Source organism: Octopus bimaculoides, chromosome 11 (assembly GCF_046866305.1).
Source record: "Octopus bimaculoides isolate indiv1 chromosome 11, ASM4686630v1, whole genome shotgun sequence".
Lineage (NCBI taxonomy): Eukaryota > Metazoa > Mollusca > Cephalopoda > Octopoda > Octopodidae > Octopus > Octopus bimaculoides.
In genome coordinates this window covers 10,789,838-10,809,837 of record NC_142938.1, presented here as the reverse complement: position 1 = coordinate 10,809,837, position 20,000 = coordinate 10,789,838, and the positions used below count along the sequence as shown (strand labels likewise).

Below are 20,000 nucleotides of genomic sequence, written 5' to 3'. Positions count from 1 at the left end.
GTGACACTCTCAGAAAATGATCCCCGAGTTCCTTGCATACGAATGGCGCCAAAATACAAAATGAACGAGGCTAACAAGAGAACCCTTTTCGTGATTGCTCGACTAGAAATTGCAGTCAAATCGCTCTCAAACTGCACTCTACGGACTTTAGAAAAAGAAGGACACATGGATGTGTGACACAAGTACTGAAAGAAAATTAAAAAAAAAAAAAAAGAAAGAAAGAAAGAAATCAAATAAATACGTGGCATGGTTCTTCAGCTTTAAATGCTTTTAAAGGTAAGTCTGTCTCCTCGACAGAAATCGACTTGGCGTTAAAGAACAAAAATAACACGTAATAAAAATCGAAACACAGGTGAGAGAGAAAGAGACGGCTGGTTTGAAGTCCAGCGAAACGATTCTGATTAATACCTCGTACAACAAAGGTTTTTAACTTATACTTTTAAGTCACGTGCTTAGGAAATAAGTATTAAATAACACTTCGTGTTTCCCCAACTTCACTGCTATTACAAATTAACTACGTTGCTTGTACATAAAAATGAACGTGTGTATATGACACGGATATATTGTACGCCCGCGTGTGTAGATACATATACGTTCAGTCTGATGAAGGCGAAGAAGACAATACTTATTTTAACTTTTATGTTGTAACAATAAATGTGATAAGATTTATCAAACGAACCTTCATTTACTGTCATTTTTTGTGTATGTATGTGCATTCATTCTTAGAGCGTTCCTGCACACTCGAACGTGTAATTTCTGCCTATTAAAAATTATACACACGCACATGTGTGTGTGTGTGTATATATATATATACACACGCACATATTATATACACATGCACACTGCTACCAATATATAATCACGGATCATGAATAAATAAATATTATACAGGCTCATATTCTATATGCATTTAGTTTCTCAGGGCAAATTAGGAGCTAATATACACGCGCAAAAATTAATAAATAATTATAAAAAGCAGCAGCGAAACGAAGATCAGCAAAACGAAACGAAACGATAGTAATTGACAAACATTTTAGACAGTTCCCTACAACTGCTTCTCTTTCTCATTCTACTTCTTTTACATTCGCGCTGGTTTATTTACAAAACAATATCACATGTTGAAGCGAGATTTTCGTTGTTTTTTTTTCTTTCTATCTATCTTTCTTTCTTTCTTATTTTCATATTTTTATCGTTACTTTTTGGGTATTTTTTATCGTTAGTTTTGGGTTACTTTTTGTCGTTACTGTTTTGTGGGGGGTTTTTTTCCTATCATTACGTTTTTCTCTTCATTTTCAATATTTTGATCGTTACTTCGGTGTGTGTTTTTTCTGTTTTTCTTTGTAGGAAATAACAACAAGCACATACATAGAAGGAAAATGAGTTTGTGTAACATTCATGCCTTGAAAAACACAATTTTCTGCAAGAGAATTACGTGCGGATGGGTGAGGCGGTGACATACATGGGAAAATTGTCTGTAGTTATATTAGCTGGCTTCATTTTTGACTCTCTCTCTCTCTCTCCATCTGTTCTTTAGCAGTAAGTACTTTGAAAGCATTCCAACCTATGCCGTGTTAAGGCACGGCACATTGGGAAGTTTTCCGAGTGGGCACGCGGGTTTAGAAACCCAATTCTGATCTAAAACTTGGAGTCAATTAACAAATACTATAGGGCTCAGACCATTGATTTGGTCTGGCTGTGGGAGCTATATCTATAACTAATTACTTTCGTTACTTAAAGACTGCAGGCTGTGGCTCAAGAGAGATTTTAGTTGTTACATTTAGCAGGTCCTTCGAACATCTTTAAAACAAGGTGGTCTTGTAAAAGTTATGTCATTGTTTCATTATAACTAACCATTGCTGTCGTGTGACCACTGTGACGTATATTTCTCATTCAACTAGTACTGCTACACAGACACATGTCGCGTTATTATTATTACATGGTTCATGCTCTAACAAAAAATAAAAACCTCGGGATTCGTAAAAAGTAGATTTTTGCATTTATTATCATTGATATTGTATCGGTAATGGTTCATAGTCTTCTATGCTGTTCATTTTGTTAATCTTTCTGGCAAATGACTGAATCCTGTAATAGTCGACTGAGATACATCGTCGTTTAGAAGTTGGGAACGCGTTTTTTCCATCCATTTATTTTTTTTTTTTCTTTGTTTTTTTTTTTTTTTTAGAGAGATTTTGTTGTCAAATTCACTGCATTGTCATCAACAGCACTGACCATTTAGGTCAGCTTGTTTGCGTTCAAATTCCGCTGGGGTAAAGTTTGCCTTGAATTTCATCCTTCTGAGGTCGGAATAAAATCGAGTGTTCCGTCCCCAAATCCCTAGCTTTGTATGTGTGTGTGTGTGTGTGTGTGTATTTGAGTGAGGTTTTGGAACAATAGCATTCCTTAATTACGCTAACGAAGGCTTCAAAGAACTTCTTTGGTCAAGAGAAGATATTAAAAAAAAAAACTCATGAAAAATTATACTAAAACACAGTTGTGTCTATATTGTTTATATGTATATATATATATATATATATATATATATATATATATATATATATATATATATATATATATATATATATATATAATATATATGCGCACATAACATTCGTTGTTTCATTCAACGCTTTTTTTTTCTTTTTTTTTTTTGTTCTAAATTTAAAACAGAGTTAAACTCATTTTGTCTTCTTATTTTGTTTTTCCACGCTGAATGTAAGCCTCAACATCTCATTTGTAAAATTAAAACCATGCAATCTTAGCAAAAAAATTAAGCTTAGCAACTATTTTCAGAAACTATTTTCATTCATCCGACCCATATTTGATTTCTTCTTTCTTTCTTCAACTTCTTACTTTCTGTTTGTTATTTTCTCTTCTTTTTTTTTTTAGTTAGTTTTTAACCTCTTAACATATTATGCCGTATATTTTCGTTCAGAGATGTCTAGTAAATATATATATGAACGAAATGCCGTATTTTTTCGTTCAGAGATGTCTAGTAAATATATTTGAACGAAAATATACGTTCACTTTTTTCTGAGATATTTGTCACTTATTTCTAACCAGAAATACTTCGTTCATGATGTAATTACCGTTTTTCTATCGTTAACTGTTAGTAACTATCATAGTAACTATGAAGTAACTTTATGTTAAATCATAACTGATCCCAAATAATTTCTGTACTTATTCTTCCTTATATACAAATTCAAAATAAACAATAAATAAAGAAATAGCACATTTTTTTTCAATATCCACGTAAAAAATATATATGCTAAGAGGTTAAGTTAATCAGAGATAGGAAAAACAAGCGCGAACAAGATGGAATTAAAAGCGAACAGCAAAAGAAAGAGAATAAAAGTTTTTTTTTCCTACCTGTTGAGCTGATGATTGCACGGATACTAGACTGGTTGTGTAAGTGACAGGGAGTTTGAATCCCAAACAATGTGCTGGTTCTTCTAAACATGGGGTAGGTTTGTGTTCCGATAGTGCGCCGTAGTTCCGATCCCCAGCTACAAGATACCAGAATATTTCCCGCCTGGCAACAGTCAGGACTCATGCCGTGAGGTCCTTGGAAATGTTGCGGGAAATTGTTGCGGAAGTTAGCCATGAAATGATGGTCCATGCTCATGGGGAAACTGCTCGGACTTCCGTAAGAAGAAGTAGAACCGTTGTTGTTGTTGTTGTGGTTATTGTTATTGTGGTGATGATGGTGGTTCATCGTGTTCAAATCATTTGTTCTGTTTCTTCTGGCAACCGATCGAATCGGTATTGGTCGGCTGTGAGACACGCCGTGTCGTTGCGTACTCGGAAATGCGCTGTTTCCACTTACTCCGTCTTTGGAGAAGACGTCGTCGTCATCTTCATCATCGTCGTCAGCGGCGCCTACCACTTCGTCTACATCATCGACGTCGTCGTTATTATCGTCGTCGTCGTCTTTGTCTTCGTCGTCATCGTCGCCAACGACGACATCATCGTCGTCGTCGTCGTCGTCGCCGTCGTTTTCGTCAAAGTCGTTCGAACTTCTCTCGCGCATCGAGTAATAATCGCTCATACTTTCTACACTACACAAACTGGTCGATATGACAGCTGGGCCACGACGACGACCACCACCACCACCACCGTCTCCGCCTCCGCCGCCGCCTACAGCACCGATAGCAGCAGTTGTATTTCCTATTGTCAGAGCCTGGAACTGTTGTTGAAGATGATGATTATGCTGCTCCTGCTGCTGCGGGAAGTAGGGAGGATGGGAGTGCTGGTGTTGCTGCTGGTTGTGGTAACGGTGGGGATAGTTTTGCGGTCCTTCGAAGCGCTGACGGCGGCAGAGAGAGCGACAAAATTGCTGCTGCTGCTGCTGCTGTTGACTATATTGGAACAAGTTGTACTGCTGTTCTTGCTGCTGCAGATGATGATGCTCTTCGTCCCCCTTCTGCTGTTGTTGTTGTTGTTGGTGGTGGTGATGGTGATAAGGTGGCGAAATATTAGAAGGGGAGTCGTCAGTAGCGTAACTACTGTCAAAAGATCCCACCGAGGGTGTGCAAGGGGTCATATTGGACAAGTTCCGAATGGAATCGTCGTCGTCGTCGTCTTCGTCGTCGCCTCCACCGTCTTCGAAAGGACTAATTGTTGTGTCTTCGATGGCAACTTTTGTCTTGGGCTGGGTAGGTTTTTGGTTAGAGTTCAGTGAATCGTATAATTCTTCACTGATTGGAGCAGATTGCATCATAATTGAACCAAGAAGCAAAAAAAAAAAATGTTCACACTTAATTCTTTAGTTCTTTTAGTTAAATATCAAGTTCTCAAAAACCGCAAAAAAAATGTATAAAGTAAGTCAAACGAAGCGAAACAAATATTGCAACAAGTTTTTTTGTCTTTGTCTTTTTGAGAGCCAAGAACCAATGTTCAATAACATGAAAACTTTAATCTGATAATAATGGAATAGTGGTAATCCTTTTTTTTCTTTTCTTTTCTCTTCAGTGAATTGTCAATGAAAAAAAAAAGGCAAACAAAAATATAACAAGTAAATAATAATAAGTATATTTAGTCTGTGTGCGTAACGTTGAAAATGATGTAATTTCCCAACTGAATTCTTCACAATTTCTGTTTCTTATTCAGGGTCCACTCTGTATTCTGAAAGAAATATGAAAAGAAAAGAAAGATTATAGATAGGTATATCGATAGACAGACAGACAGGCTGGTAGATAGATAGATAGATAGATAAATAGATAGATAAAGAGAAAAAAATAAGGAAGAAAGGTAAACGGTAATAAATATATCGGTGACAGATTGAAAATAAGTTTATTGTAGCTGCTTTAATAAAAAAAAAGGCAAAACGAAATAAAACACACGAAAAGGACAGAAGGGGAGATAGAACAAAATCGCAAAACAAACCATGTATTTGCTCACATGTATATATGTTGCGTATATAGATGTGTGTGTATGTATGTGTGTGTTAATGCTCCAGCATGACCAGTGACTAAAAGTCATAAAGTTGTACATAGTATGTTTTCATAAACATTAGTGAGATAAGAAAATGTAAACAAATTCTACGATAAACGATTCTTGCTGTCTTTTTTTGCATCGATAAACAGCAAAGCGTGAACAGAGAATTCGAAAGTAACCTAAAAGATTTATTTACTAAGTTTTCGATTTTTTTCCTCGCACTCTTTCTCTTTTTCGCACACTTTCGTCCAGCCATCCCAAGAAATATTAAAATTCGTCACAGAATTAACACAAAAGCGTCTACAAACACATATAAAACTGGATTCATTGAAAATATACTAAATAAACAATTTCTTTCTGTTCGCCGATGTATATGCTTCCCCATCTCTATCTACGCCTGACTTTCTCTCTGCTAATTACATAGTTTAAATTTTAGCTTTAAGATAAAATGAAACGTGAAAAGTGTTTATCGAATATTAAGCTTAAAAAATCGAAATAAAAATAACTTTTTTCTAGCAAAAAAAAAAAGTTTCAGATTTAAAAAAAATACTTGAAAAACATGTATCTATCACTTAGTAACAACTATATTTTTAAATTAAAAGCAAAAACTTTTTTCACGCGAAAAAGAATTAGCTTAAAACAAAAACATACGTGTAGAAAATATTTAATATGGATTAACTTAGTAAGCGATAATGTTTTTTAAGTAAAAAAAAAATCAACTGGAGATATAGTTTAAAGTAAAAACAAAAACAAAAAAACTACGCGTATATGATAACATATAATTGTAATTAATACATGTTGGCGATAAAAAAAATATCTTTAACGTAGAAAGAAAACTTTTTTCATACGAAATATAAAAAAAAGCATTCTTTTTTTCATATGTAAAAGCTTTTACAAGAAGAGATTTTTGTATGTACCTTTATATCCTTGGATTTCTGTAGAATATATTACCAAAAACGTCACTTTACTTTTTTTTTCCCCCTTTAAATTAAAATCATAACAAGTCCGCGCAACTTCAATAAACTTTCCTTTTAAATCCAGTTAGAGCGTGTGCATAAATACAAATAAATAGGTGTTCAGTTGTATGTTGTGATTATTTTCTTGTTATCCGCTTTATAATATGTATATTGCATGTATTGTTCTTTCACTTTTTTATAAATATAAATATAATTGTAGGTTTATGTTTTGTAAGATAATATAAAAATGTAAATATATATATATATATATATATATGATAATATATGCTTCTCTCGTAGGTTTTTCTTTTATTTTTTTCTTCTTCCTCAGAAGTTTCCCAAACAAATATCTTATCACAAATGAAACCAGATTGGTAGGGAACGCTATAAATAACAATAAAATATTACGTCATCAGATGTGAGTAAGAGCTATAGAGTGGTGGTGGCAGTGATGTGCTTATTACGATGATGGTGGTGGTGGTGGTGGTGGTGGTGGTGGCGGTGGTGGTGATGCTTATTGCCGCGGTACCTCTTGTATGTGTGTGCGTGTGTGTGTGTGAATGTGTGTGTGTGTGTGTGTGTGTGTGAGGGGAAGTGAGAGTGAGCGGGAATAGGCTATTTAGCGATGGTATATTGCTTATTACAGTGGTATACATCGTATATGTGAGTGAGTGTGTGTGTATATAAGTGTATATGTATATGTGTAATTGCACATATTTCTGTACCCCTCTCTGGTTGTGTGTATATGTACGTGCGCGTGAGAGAGAGAGAGAGACAGACAGAGACAGAGACAGAAAGAAAGAGAGAGAGTGTTCGTGCGTATGGTAATGTCATGCGTTTGTTTACTGATGTGTAGCGCGTTGTTTTGTGTGTGTGTGCATGTTTATGGATGTGTGTTACATGCGCGTGAGTGCAACAGTATTTCTTCTGTCCGTCAGACAGACAGATAGACAGACAGACAGACAGACGGAAAGATCGAAAGAGACGAAGGTAAAACACATGCGTGTATTATATGTGCGTAAACATACGCACATGTGTAGCTATGTACACAAAAACGATTGACGCTCTGTGTGTGTGTGAGTGCAAGCATGTCTTGTGGGTGTGTCTTAAGTTAACTTCGGCGTACGCGCATGCGTATGTATACTAGTGTGCGCGCGTAATTTTTTGTTTGTGTACGTTTGAGTGTGTGTATGCCACCAGATCAGAATCTTCCAGATATATGTTTACATAGATTCGCCCTACCCTTTCCCCAGGACAGTGTCCTTTGATTATACACACACGTGTGTGTGTCTGTGTGTACACATACAAACATGCACGCATACTTTACATGAATATTTATATATATATATGCATACATCTATACATATACATACATTTATATATACGCATACGTTCATTCATACATACATACACACGCCTGATAAACATCATATATACGGTACGTTTCTGTGTGTGTGTGTGTTTATGAATAAAGAGGAAGTGAGGTTGGGTGGGAGTGAGGAATTCGTTGGAGTAAGAGTGAGAGTGAAACTTAAGACGGAAAAAAGATATATGACAGAAGTAGGAGGGAGAAATAGACGGAACAGAGAAAGGAGGAGGAGGAGGAGAACTAATGAGTTTAAACAAGTCCACGCGCCGACGATACTCCATGTGTATGCTAGTATGTGTGTGTGTGTGTGTATGTTATGTGATAGATAAATGGTGACAAGTCATAGAAAGTGTGTGTATATGCGTGTATGTATGTGTGTGAGGGAGATACAGCTACAGGGGAAAATACAAAGATAGATAGATGGGTATATGAACATACATTGTGTTATCAGGACTCTGTGTGTGTATGTGTGTGTGTGTAGCTATGTATGTGTGTGTGAATGTTTGAACACGTCAGTTTTCATTTTTGTGGGGCGTGAGGAAAACGACTTTGTTGTGAATACTATTATAAACACAACGATTACTTAGTTACAGGAAAATAAAGTTTTACACACACGCACAGACGCATAACTACACAAACATACATACATACATACACACATTATACATATATAAATTTACGTATGCACACACACACGCATTATACATATATATACATATACACATGCATACACCGCATTATACATATATACATATACATATGCACACACACACACATTATACATATATACATTTACATATACACACATTTTACTCACAATGTCGCCGATATGTAGACGTCATTTTCAACACTCACGGACGGACGGACAGACAGACAGACAGACAGTTAGATAGATAGATAGATAGATAGATAGATAGATAGATAGATAGATAGATAGATAGATAGATAGACAGACACGAACAGAATTCAACGAGAACTAGTAGAGACCTGCGTTGAACGAAAGTGTTGTTTATTGCGAAAAAAGTACAATTACGTAGGTATGTCGTTTAGTGGGGCAAAAATCCCTTTCTTGGTGGGGAGAGAAAAACAATCTGCGTTCTTTATAAATAATGACAAATGCACCAAACCTTTTCGTTACCCCCAAGAAGGGAGACTTTGCCCCCAAGATGATTTCAGTTCGTTGCACAACGGCACACCTACTTAATTGCTGCATGTGCGCTTGTGTATATTGTATAACGCATGAATATATTTGTCTCAGGTAACCTGATGTTTTGTGTAGGTGAATATGCCACAGAGAGCGCATGCGTGTGTGTACATCATACAAGTTAACAACTGGTTGTATGAAGTTTAATAATACACACTCGTATCCATTCATATATAAATACACACATTATGTACATACACACATATGTGATATATATATATAAATAAATATATATACATACATATATATATATATATATATATATATATATATATATATATATATATATATATATATATATATATACATATCGTGTGTGGTTTTTAACATATCAATGTTGTTTAAAGTTCGTGACTAATTGGGCGGGGGCATGATTGTGTGTGACTAACAAGGTTCCTGTTTATCAACGTTGTTACGGGTTCAATCCCGGGGTGTGGCAAACTGGACAAGAAGTTTTCTGCCATGGTTTTTACGCTAACCAAAATCATGCGAGTAAGAATTTGGTTAACGGAAACTATACGGAAACCGCTAGGTGACCTGCTCCCATTCTCTATTGATAGTTTTAATTTGTAGCTCTGTTTTAAAACCCACCACCTTGCTGATGGGGTACTCTAGCGGAATTTACTCCATTGCAAAAGCACCGAAACCTGAGGATAATTTCAGTTGTGGTTTCCGCCACTTTCAGAAACGGTCATAATCGCTGCCCTTTCTTCGTCAATCATAAATACAGCAAGGAATTTTCGTTCCAAGCATTTATAGATAGATAGATAGATAGATAGATAGATATGTTTCTTTATTAGACACACAGGGCTGAACACAGAGGGGACAAGTTACAAAGTAGAGCTTTTCTTTTGGGGAGGGGAAGGGAGGAAAACAAAAAGATCGATCGATCGATAGATAGATAGATAGATATCAGTAATACTTTATGCATCAGCGTATATATATTTGTTTTCGCCGATTTGCACTCATATATATACACACATGTATGTACGTATGTTTGTATGTATATTAAAAAGTCAAATGTGGATGATTCGCTACGAGGAGTGTCATCGTTTTTTTTTTCCTTCTGTTTTTGATAGGTTTTTTTTTTTACAGAAACTTCGGCTCAAGAGATCAGGCGACAGCCAAATCGCCAATTGAATGGATCTGTTTATATGACGAGGCTGAAAGCAATTTGGCGGGAAATCAGTGACTCTACGTAATGACGTCGTATGACAGCAACGCGGAAATAAACACAAAGATTGCAAAACAGTTACACACACACACACACACACACACACACATAATTAATGTATATATAATATAAGTGTGTGTGCGTGTGTATATTATTCAATTACTTGTTTCAGTCATTTGACTGCGGCCATGCTAGAGCACCACCTCAAAGGATTTTAGTCGAAGAAATCGACCCCAGCCCAGCACTTATTCTATCGGTCTTTTATACCGAACCACTAAGTTACGGAGACGTAAACACACCAGCAGCGGTTGTCAAGCGATGGTGGAGTGGAGGATAATCACAAGCACAAAGACACACACGCATAAGCATATATATACGAAGGGCTTCTTTCAGTTTCCGCCTAACAAATCCACTCAAAAGGCTTTGGCCGGTCCGAAGCTATAGTGGGAGACACTCGTCCAAGGTGTCTGCCCTTGTTTGTCCCCTCTATGTTTAGCCCCTTGTGGGCAATAAAGAAATAAGATAGATAGATAGATAGATAGATAGATAGATAGATAGATAGATAGATAGATAGATGCATACATACATACATACATACATACATACATACATACATAGACAGACACACGGAGAGATAGATAAATTGACAGACAGACAGACAGATAGATAGATAGACAGATAGATAGATAGATAGATAGATAGATAGATAGATAGATAGATAGATAGATAGATACCGAAGTAGGGCGTTAAAATATATATTGTACGTAAAGATCTAGTATCTTCAAATATAAGAAAATCCCAACGAGTGCGAACAGCTGTTTTTATTGATATATTAGATAAGTCACTACTTCACACACACGTGCGCGCGCAGAGCTATGTCAAACACTGTGATTTATGCAATTCGACTTTTATTTATTGTTCGTCTCTTTATTTTGCTGCGGCCATGCTGGAGCACCGCCTTGGTGGTTTTTAGTCGAACAAATCGTCCCCAGTACTAATTATTTCATTAACCTCGGAAGAATGAGGAACTAAAACAATCCTGGTGAAATTTAAGCTTAAGTAGGTGTTACAACTAGACATAGCACTTTACCGCTTCTGTTAGAAAAATCGTCCATAATAATAATAATAATAATAATAATAATAATAATAATTCTTTCTACTAAAAAGGTACACGGCCTGAAATTTTGCAGAAGGAGACTAGTCGATTATATCGATCCTAGTACTCAATTGGTACTTATTTTATCGATCCCCTAAAGAATGAAAAGCAAAATCGACCTCGGCGGAATTTGAACCCAGATCGTAAAAACGTGGTGATTTCATTTTCTACCCTGAGCGACGGATGAGGAGTGGGTAGGCGATGCAAAGACAAGAAATAAAGTGTAAGGATTTTCATAGAATGGAATGATTTAGGAAAAAAAAGTGTATGTAGTATAACAGTGTACGTATGTGGAAGAAGAAGAAGAAGAAGAAGAAGAAGAAGAAGAAGAAGAAGAAGAAGAGTAGGTAGTTTTAACGTAAAGTAGACACAAGGCCAAAAAGGGATTAGCTGATTAAATGGGTCCAGTACCTGAGTACCTGACTGGTACTTTAATTTATTGACGAAAAAGAACAAAAACGAAGAAAAAAAACAGAACGATGAACAAAAAGCTTGACGTCGGAGGAATTTGAACTCAGAACGTTCAGAGTCGAAACAAATACTTCAAGGCATTTGTCCGGCACTCTAACAGCTCTCATATATTTTTCCCCCTTTTAGAATGGATTATAACGAATCAAGGATATTACTAGTACCAAAGCTTACATCTACGAAATTACGATGGTTGAACGCAGGGTGATGGTACTAAATACAACAGATTTATACCTAAGATAGTGTATCTTTACCTGTTAGTAGCAACAACGGTAATATGTCTACAAATAGAGAAGATTGCTTTGGTGCATTAGCATTTACCAACGATAGATAGATAGATAGATAGATAGATAGATAGATAGATAGATAGATAGATAGATAGATAGACAGACAGACAGACAGATAGATAGGCAGACAGACAGACAGACAGATAGACAGATACATTCATACATACATATATTCATACACATACATATGCACACGTACACACATACACATACATGCATACATACACACACGCATACATAGACACACATATATACACACACATACATACAAAATACATACATACATACATACATACATACATACATACATAGACCTTAGATCCGAGACTTAAACCCGCTAGCTCAACACTGCATGAGAAGTATTTTCGATTAAACTTCGAAATATCCATACAATTATACTAAGTGGGCGTATGTCTATGTATGTATGTGTGTATGTATGTATGTATGTCTATGTGTATATGTATGTATATGCATGTGTGTATGTGTGTATGTATGTATGTATGTACGTATGTATGTATGTATGTATGTATGTATAGACATCTGACGAAAACCGCCTCTATCTTCTCTGTCAATTGTGTCTATATTCGTTGAGTATGATTCATAGGTGGCTATTTTAATTTAATTCCGGTTCAATGGCGAACATACTGTCCGGCAGCTATTCGCATTATCTTTTCAATTCTTTCACTTGTTTCAATCATTGGAATGCGGCCATGCTGGAGCACGATTTAGTTGTTAAGCCTGATACTTGTTCCACTGGTCCTTTTGATCGAACCATTAAGTTACAGGAATGTAAACAAACCAACACCGGTTGTGAAGCAGTGGCGGAGGAACAAGTACATACACAAAGGTGTGTGTGTGCGCGCACACACACACACACACACACACGCATCTGCTCTCAAGGCTTTTGGTCGGCTCGGGGCTATGATAGAAGACATTTGCTCAAGGTTCCATGCAGTGGGACTGAACCCGGAATCATGTGATTGGGAAGCAAAACTTTTACCACACAGCCACACTACTTCCCATATATCGGAGGCGACAAATTTCGTTCAGGCATATAACTACGAGTACACGTTATTGACAGAGCCCAAAAGGACCGAAATGCATCCCGCGTTTTCGCTAGACATTGCTGGGATGATTTTTTGGGGGGTGGGGGGCTCTCTCTGATATATATTGTTTTTAACACACCACGTCTATAAGAGATTTTATTTTGGATGAAAACTGCACTATCTTTCTTCCCCGTCAATCATGTAAAGATGTTGAGTAATACATATAGATGGCTATACTGTGTGTGTGTGTGTGTGTGTGTGTGTGTGTGTGTGTGTGTGTGTGTAAAATACATTATTTATTCAAAGTTGAGTGCAAATGAGTCGCAACCCGAACATTCTCTCTCGGGCCAAACCCTGCTCCATCAGTTTGTTCAAGTATCACTTCGAGGGGAAGGTGAGACTACCTTGCAGTACATACTCAGAAAGAAAGTTCGTTGTGCTTTTTGTGTTCTTCTGTTTTTTTTTCTCTTTTTTTTTTTACTTTTTAGTCACATGTCAACCTTGAACTAGGAGACCTATGATCAAAGACATTCTAGCCGTGACCATCCCGTGTTTTTAATAGGCTCTCTAAGAATACATTTTTAAAGCTTTTTTTTCCAACCAACATCGCGGCTTATTTTTAAACTGAGTAGAGAGACCTACAGGTGTGTCACGAATCTTTTGAGGCCCGGTCGGAAATGCCAGGTATCTATATAAAAAAAAAAAACTTGAGTGATTTTTAATTAATTGCACAGGTGCATGTACAATTTTAGCAACAAAGTGCAACGGGTACATTCTTCTCAGCTTTAAAGCAATTGCTTTCGTTGATTTCGACTTATTAGTGTCCAGTCAGTTCGATCAACTGGACAACCTATTCACTTAATTAGCGACCGAAGCCGCTGAGTTTTTAACGGACCTGTGGACTTCGTTTCGCAAGGGGAAGCGATTGAGCCTTTTTTTTTTTTTTGAATTACGGATATGGTTCATCTGACAGGCTTCCATACAGTTTCCTTCTGCTCATATTGATTGCTTCACAAAGATTAGGTCGACCTGAAGCTACAAGGAAAGACATTCATTTACTCAAGACATCACGCGGTGGAATTGATCCTAGGTCCTCGCGGTTGCGAAACAAATTCCCTAACTACTGACCCGTACCTGCATACGTGTGCGTGCGTGTGCTTGCGTGTGTGTGTGTGTGTGTGTGTGTGTGAGCGTATCTAACTTTTCCTCTATCTATTTATCTATCTAGCTATACACATACACACACGTACATGTGTGTGTGTGTGTGTGTGTGTGTGTGGCAACCTAATAATTTTAAATTTTTCTTTTTTTCAGTCTTGTCATGAGTCAGTGAAGGTTTTTTTTCTTTTAAAGAATCACAATTCTAATGTATATTTCCTCATACAAGACAATAAAGATATGATTTCAGGAAGAAATCGGCACCTATTTTTACCAGATTACGCTACCACATGCAAAAAAAAAACACTCGAAAGTAAACGAGCTTAGCCAAACAGATTTATTCAAAACAAGTTGTGGATTAAGCAGTAAGAACTAGGTGAAGGTGCTTGCTTTTAGTGAGTCAAGGTTAATCTGGGGTTTCGAGTGGGTGTACCCGCCGATCCTCTATGCACGACTGTGGGTTGTTTCCTGTTTTTATTTTGATTTGAAGTTCTTTACCACTATTACTGATTATTTATCATTGTTCTTTATCATGTTGTTGACTTAGTTTGTCCAATTTAAAATCCACAACCCTTTATTTTTTGTTTTCGCTTTGTTTGTTATTATTGTTTCGTCCTTGTTTTGTATCTAAGATCCTTGTAACTAATAAAAAAAAACAATCATCATCACCATCATAGTTATTATTGGTTATTGTTATTATAATTATTATAATAAGTGGAGGCGCAATGGCCCAGTGGTTAGGGCAGCGGACTCGCGGTTTCGATTCCCAGACCGGGAATTGTGAGTGTTTATTGAGCGAAAACACCTAAAAGCTCCACGAGGCTCCGGCAGGAGATGATGGCGAACCCTGCTGTACTCTTCCACCACAACTTTCTCCCACTCTTACTTCCTGTTTCTGTCGTGCCTGTAATTCAAAGGGTCAGCCTTGTTACACTCTGTGTCACGCTGAATATCCCCGAGAACTACGTTAAGGGTACACGTGTCTGTGGAGTGCTCAGCCACTTGCACGTTAATTTCATGAGCAGGCTGTTCCGTTGATCGGATCAACTGGAACCCTCGACGTCGTAAGCGACGAAGTACCAACAACAACATATTATTATTATTATTCTATTCTTTTTGTTTTTCTTCTTTATTTTAAGAACAACAAGCTGCCCTTCAGACGTCTCGTAATGCCACAAACTCAAAAGAGATCGTTCGTTAATCAAGACAGACGAACCAAGTTATTATTATTATTGTATAGAAGGAAACACGTTGCCGTCTTTTCTTGTTTTCAACCTTTCATTCATTCCCTTTCGTCGTTCTCTCATTCCTTTATTCATATGTTCTTTAATTCTATCAATCTATTCATTCATTCATTCAACGGACTTTGAGATTGTTATTGTTATATGACGTCACACAACCAACTTGAGATAACAGGCCGTGGGATAAAAACGAAAATTACACGCAAGCAATTATTACACAACAGACATACGTATACAGATGCATACATACAACCACACATACATACATGTGTGTGTGTGTGTGTGTGTGTGTGTGTGTGTGTGTGTGTGTGTAAGAAAGAGAGAGAGAGAGAGAGAGAATGTGTGGGTATAACATGTATTTGTTTGCATGTGTATATATGTGTGTATGTATATACGTCCTATATATAAGTATACGCACACATTTTGCCTGCACATAAAAATATATACACATAATGCGTGTGTATTTATGTGGAGCGGAGGGGGGATAAGAAAGAAAGAAAGAAAGTATGCGTTTCTTAAAAGATGATTTACAGAAAGGACATCTCCGCATACACCACCACCGTTCGTCTAGCCTACTGTCACAATAATCCATTAGAATTATAGTAGAAGTCACCCCGCAGTTGCTCGAAAGGGGTAGAAATAATAGCTAAACCAGCGCCAAATTAGATAAGCCTACTGTCTTATAAAACAGTCCTGGATTCATTATATTCACGGACATTGTATATTATCACACTAACTACAGTCATTATGTTATATTTATATTCGTGATTGATTCTGAAATACGAAGCAGCAGTTTGGAAAAAAAGAAGAGATGGTTCACTACTGGAATTCTTGTTTCAGTCTCAAGTGTTGTAATATTGTACCGGTAGTGACTATGCAAAGTGGAGGCGCGTGGCTTAGTGGTTAGGGTGTCAGCACCATGATCGTAAGATTGTGGTTTCGATTCCTGGACCGGGTGACGCGTTGTGTTCTTGAGCAAAACACTTCATTTCACATTGTTCCAGTCCACTCAGCTGGCAAAAATGAGTAATGCTGCGATGGACTGGCTGGGGAACATACACATGCCATTGAAACCGGGAGACCGAGCCCATGAGTCTGGCTAGGGCGCATTTATTTTAGTGACTATGCAAACATAATAACACCAACAATGCAAGTGCTAGAAATAGCAGCTATATCTCTCTCCAAAATCACAGTCGCGTTTTTTTTTTTTAATTTTTGCCTTTTCTGTGTTTTTGTTTTTCCGAGAAAGAAAATATTTTTTAGTGAACACATTTGGGTAATATATTCATAAGATAAAACTTAATATCTCAAAAAAGAAAGGGGCGGTGGTAAGGTCAAAGCTAGAGATACTTCCGATTACGGATATAGGTCGGTCGTACGCGGTTAAAATCTGACCCAGAAATTAATCAACAGAATATTCTCGTTCTTCTCTGTCCTCTTTATCATTGACAACGACATCATCATCATCATCATCATCCTCATCATCCCCATCATCATCATCATCATCATCATCATCATCATCATTATCATCATCGTCGTCGTCGTCGTCGATATGATCGCCGTGCTCTTCCTGGTCGTCAACACCCTCCCTCCGCTGTCGTCCTTCTCATATCGGCAGTCATCCATCACAAGCTCTAACAATGCCAGCCTTTCTTTTTCTCTCACTCCACAGTCTCTCTCTCTCTCTCTCGCTCTCTCTCGCTCTCTCTCTCTCTCTCTCTCTCTCTCTCTCTCTCTCTCTCTCTCTCTCTCTTCTCTTTCCATCCAAACATCTGTTGTTTTGACAAACTTTAAACGAACTTTAACACTTTCGAAACACAGAAACTATCAACACACACACACACACACACACACACATGGTCCTACTACGCGCGTATGTATACACACTGTCACATTTACATAGAGTCCCGCATATACATCTGTGTGTGTGTGAGTGTACATATACGTTTGCAGACACACACATATATATATAGACATATATATATATATATATATATATATATATATATATATATATATATATATATTCACATAGACACACATTGAGTAACACGACGAACGCGACTATTCACACATACGCATACATACATACATACATACATACACACACACACATACACATATAACACAGACACGACCCGAAGTTGGCAAAAGTATTGAAATCTTCGTCAAACACAGCATCATTATATCGTCGTCGTCGTCGTCATCATCATCATCCTCATCATCATCATCATCCTCATCATCATCATCATCTTCATCATCATCATCATCATCCTCATCATCATCATCATCTTCGCCACCATCATTATCACCACCATCCCCACTCCCTTTTCGGGTTGTAGTCGATCATCTCATCTAGCCGCAGTCAGCTTGTTTTATCGGAATCTATTTGTCGAACCGCTATTTTATGTCAAGCATATACGTAAAGGACGGAACACGACGCATCGGTAAAAATAATGAACGTAAACACAAGCCACACTCACATCTGTACATACACACACACACACACACACACACACAATCACGAACATCTGTACACACACATACATATTTACATACATGTAAACATATACGTACAAATACATACATGTAAACATATACGTTTTACATATATACATATGTGTATATAAACTTAAATGTATACACACACACACACACATATATATACGTGTGTGTGTGTATGTATGTGTGTGTTCATGAGTGTGTATACCGAAAAGTGATCTGCATATTTCATCTGATGTGGACGTCCTAAAAGAAGGCTACATCTTAAGAAAACGTCTCATATAGACATTAAATTGCTCAATAGCACAGAAGTGTGTCACTAGCAGACGAATAATTTCTAGATACAGGCATACATGCGCACGTACATCCATATAGACAGGCATGCGCATAAGCACACACACACATACATACATACATACATACATACATACATACATACATACATACATACATACATACTTCAGGCTACGTCGATCGTGTGATATCATATTTTTTGTTTTGTTTCTGTGTAGGAAGAGATAAATGTTACAATGTAAATATATTGTTTACTTTTCACAGCGAGGCTAAAATTATAAAATTCTCGGCGTATTGAAAAAGTTACTTCATTTTTCAAAAAGTTTATATATATATATATATATTTGTGAAGGTTTACTGTTATCACGTAGGCATTTTAGATTTCTTTTAAAGCATTTTATTACATTTAAGTTTGTCTTACAAACTAATGAGGGAGATTGACAAAATTAACCAAATTAGCATAGAATAATGGTTTCATATTTTTCTTTTTATAATTAAGATCTAATCTGTTGATATATGAAAGCGAAAGAGATAGTTGAATAACTGTAAACCTACTTTAGGAACACCCTCTGTGTGTGTGTGTGTGTGTGTGTGTGTGTGTGTGTGTGTGTGTGTGTGTGTGTGTGTGTGTGTGCGTGCGTGTGTGTGTGTATATATTTCGTTTTGGGATTTGGTTTGCAAGATTCTTTATGTGAGTTCGTGTGTTGAAGCATATTCTGTTGTGTCTGTCTGGTGAAAGTCATTCTCTTTTATTTAGTGCCTTATAATCTAACACACTCACCGGTAAATTTTCCACTCATTTACTTATTTATTTTTGTAGAAGTTTATAAAAATCAATCAAAACGCACTCGATAATACAGACGTTGAGTAAAGAATCGATATCGATACAGCCCTTGCAGAAGAACTTCTCGGCTGAAGTTCCATATCCGAATTCTTACAGACAGTCGTCAGATAACATTATAAACAACATCCATTTCGCTCAGATGTAGCTGACATATGGCGATATTTTGACTATATCATCCGGCACCTATACGATATAGGGTTTTGCTTGGACGTTGATTCAGGAGGCGGCCCCTAAATATGTGATGGATCCGTAGTTCTCTTAGTCTTAAGGGCACATATACCCTGTCATTACAACAGACATGGATGTCATGCTCCGATGCACATCACGCTATTTCAGAAATGGTTCATTGTCATTACGTATAAACCGGTGATAATGAACTAAACGTGCTACTTGTTAGATGTAAAACTTCCCTTCTTGGTACCCCAACATCGGTTGAAACTACCATAAACTGAACAATTGTCAAATTTTATGGGTCTATTCGCCTATACTAGACAGGTTGAGCCTTCTGTTCTCAATGTTGATCTTTCAGCGCCGCTAGACGGTTACACAACACACGTAAATAAATGTAAACAAATAATCTTGTGGACAGGAAAAGGGCGGGGGGGGGGGGCAATATGAGCGAGTTTGATTTTATTTCGTAAGCTGTTAAAAGAAAATTCGCAAAAAGGCTTGGTGTGGGGGGGGGGGGGGGTGAATGCGTGTGGCCCGGTGGTTAGAGTGTTGCATCCACGATCGCTTCATCGTTGGTCCGATCCCCAGATCGGACGGCTCGTTACTGTTCTATTTCACTTCACTTTGTCCCATTCCAATCAGCTGAAAATTGGTAAATTCTACGACGGAGTAGCCTCCTGGACAGGAGGAAGGAATG

The 20,000-nt window shown here is 37.1% G+C and overlaps 1 protein-coding gene across 5 annotated transcripts in view; it reads right to left on the bottom strand.

Annotated features, from left to right (window-relative positions):
• The window catches only part of LOC106874024 (uncharacterized), a 127,646-nt gene that overhangs the window by 77,925 nt on the left and 29,721 nt on the right, over positions 1-20,000 (bottom strand). For 4 of the 5 annotated variants that reach the window (XM_089359476.1, XM_089359474.1, XM_089359473.1 and 1 more), the window contains exon 2: positions 3,367-5,121. In XM_089359476.1, the coding sequence (XP_089215602.1) occupies positions 3,367-4,717 (1,351 nt within the window). In that variant the 5' untranslated portion in view covers positions 4,718-5,121. Of the gene's footprint in view, positions 1-3,366; positions 5,122-6,350; positions 6,752-20,000 lie in introns of those variants that run through there. The other variant, XM_089359472.1, reaches the window with a different exon arrangement.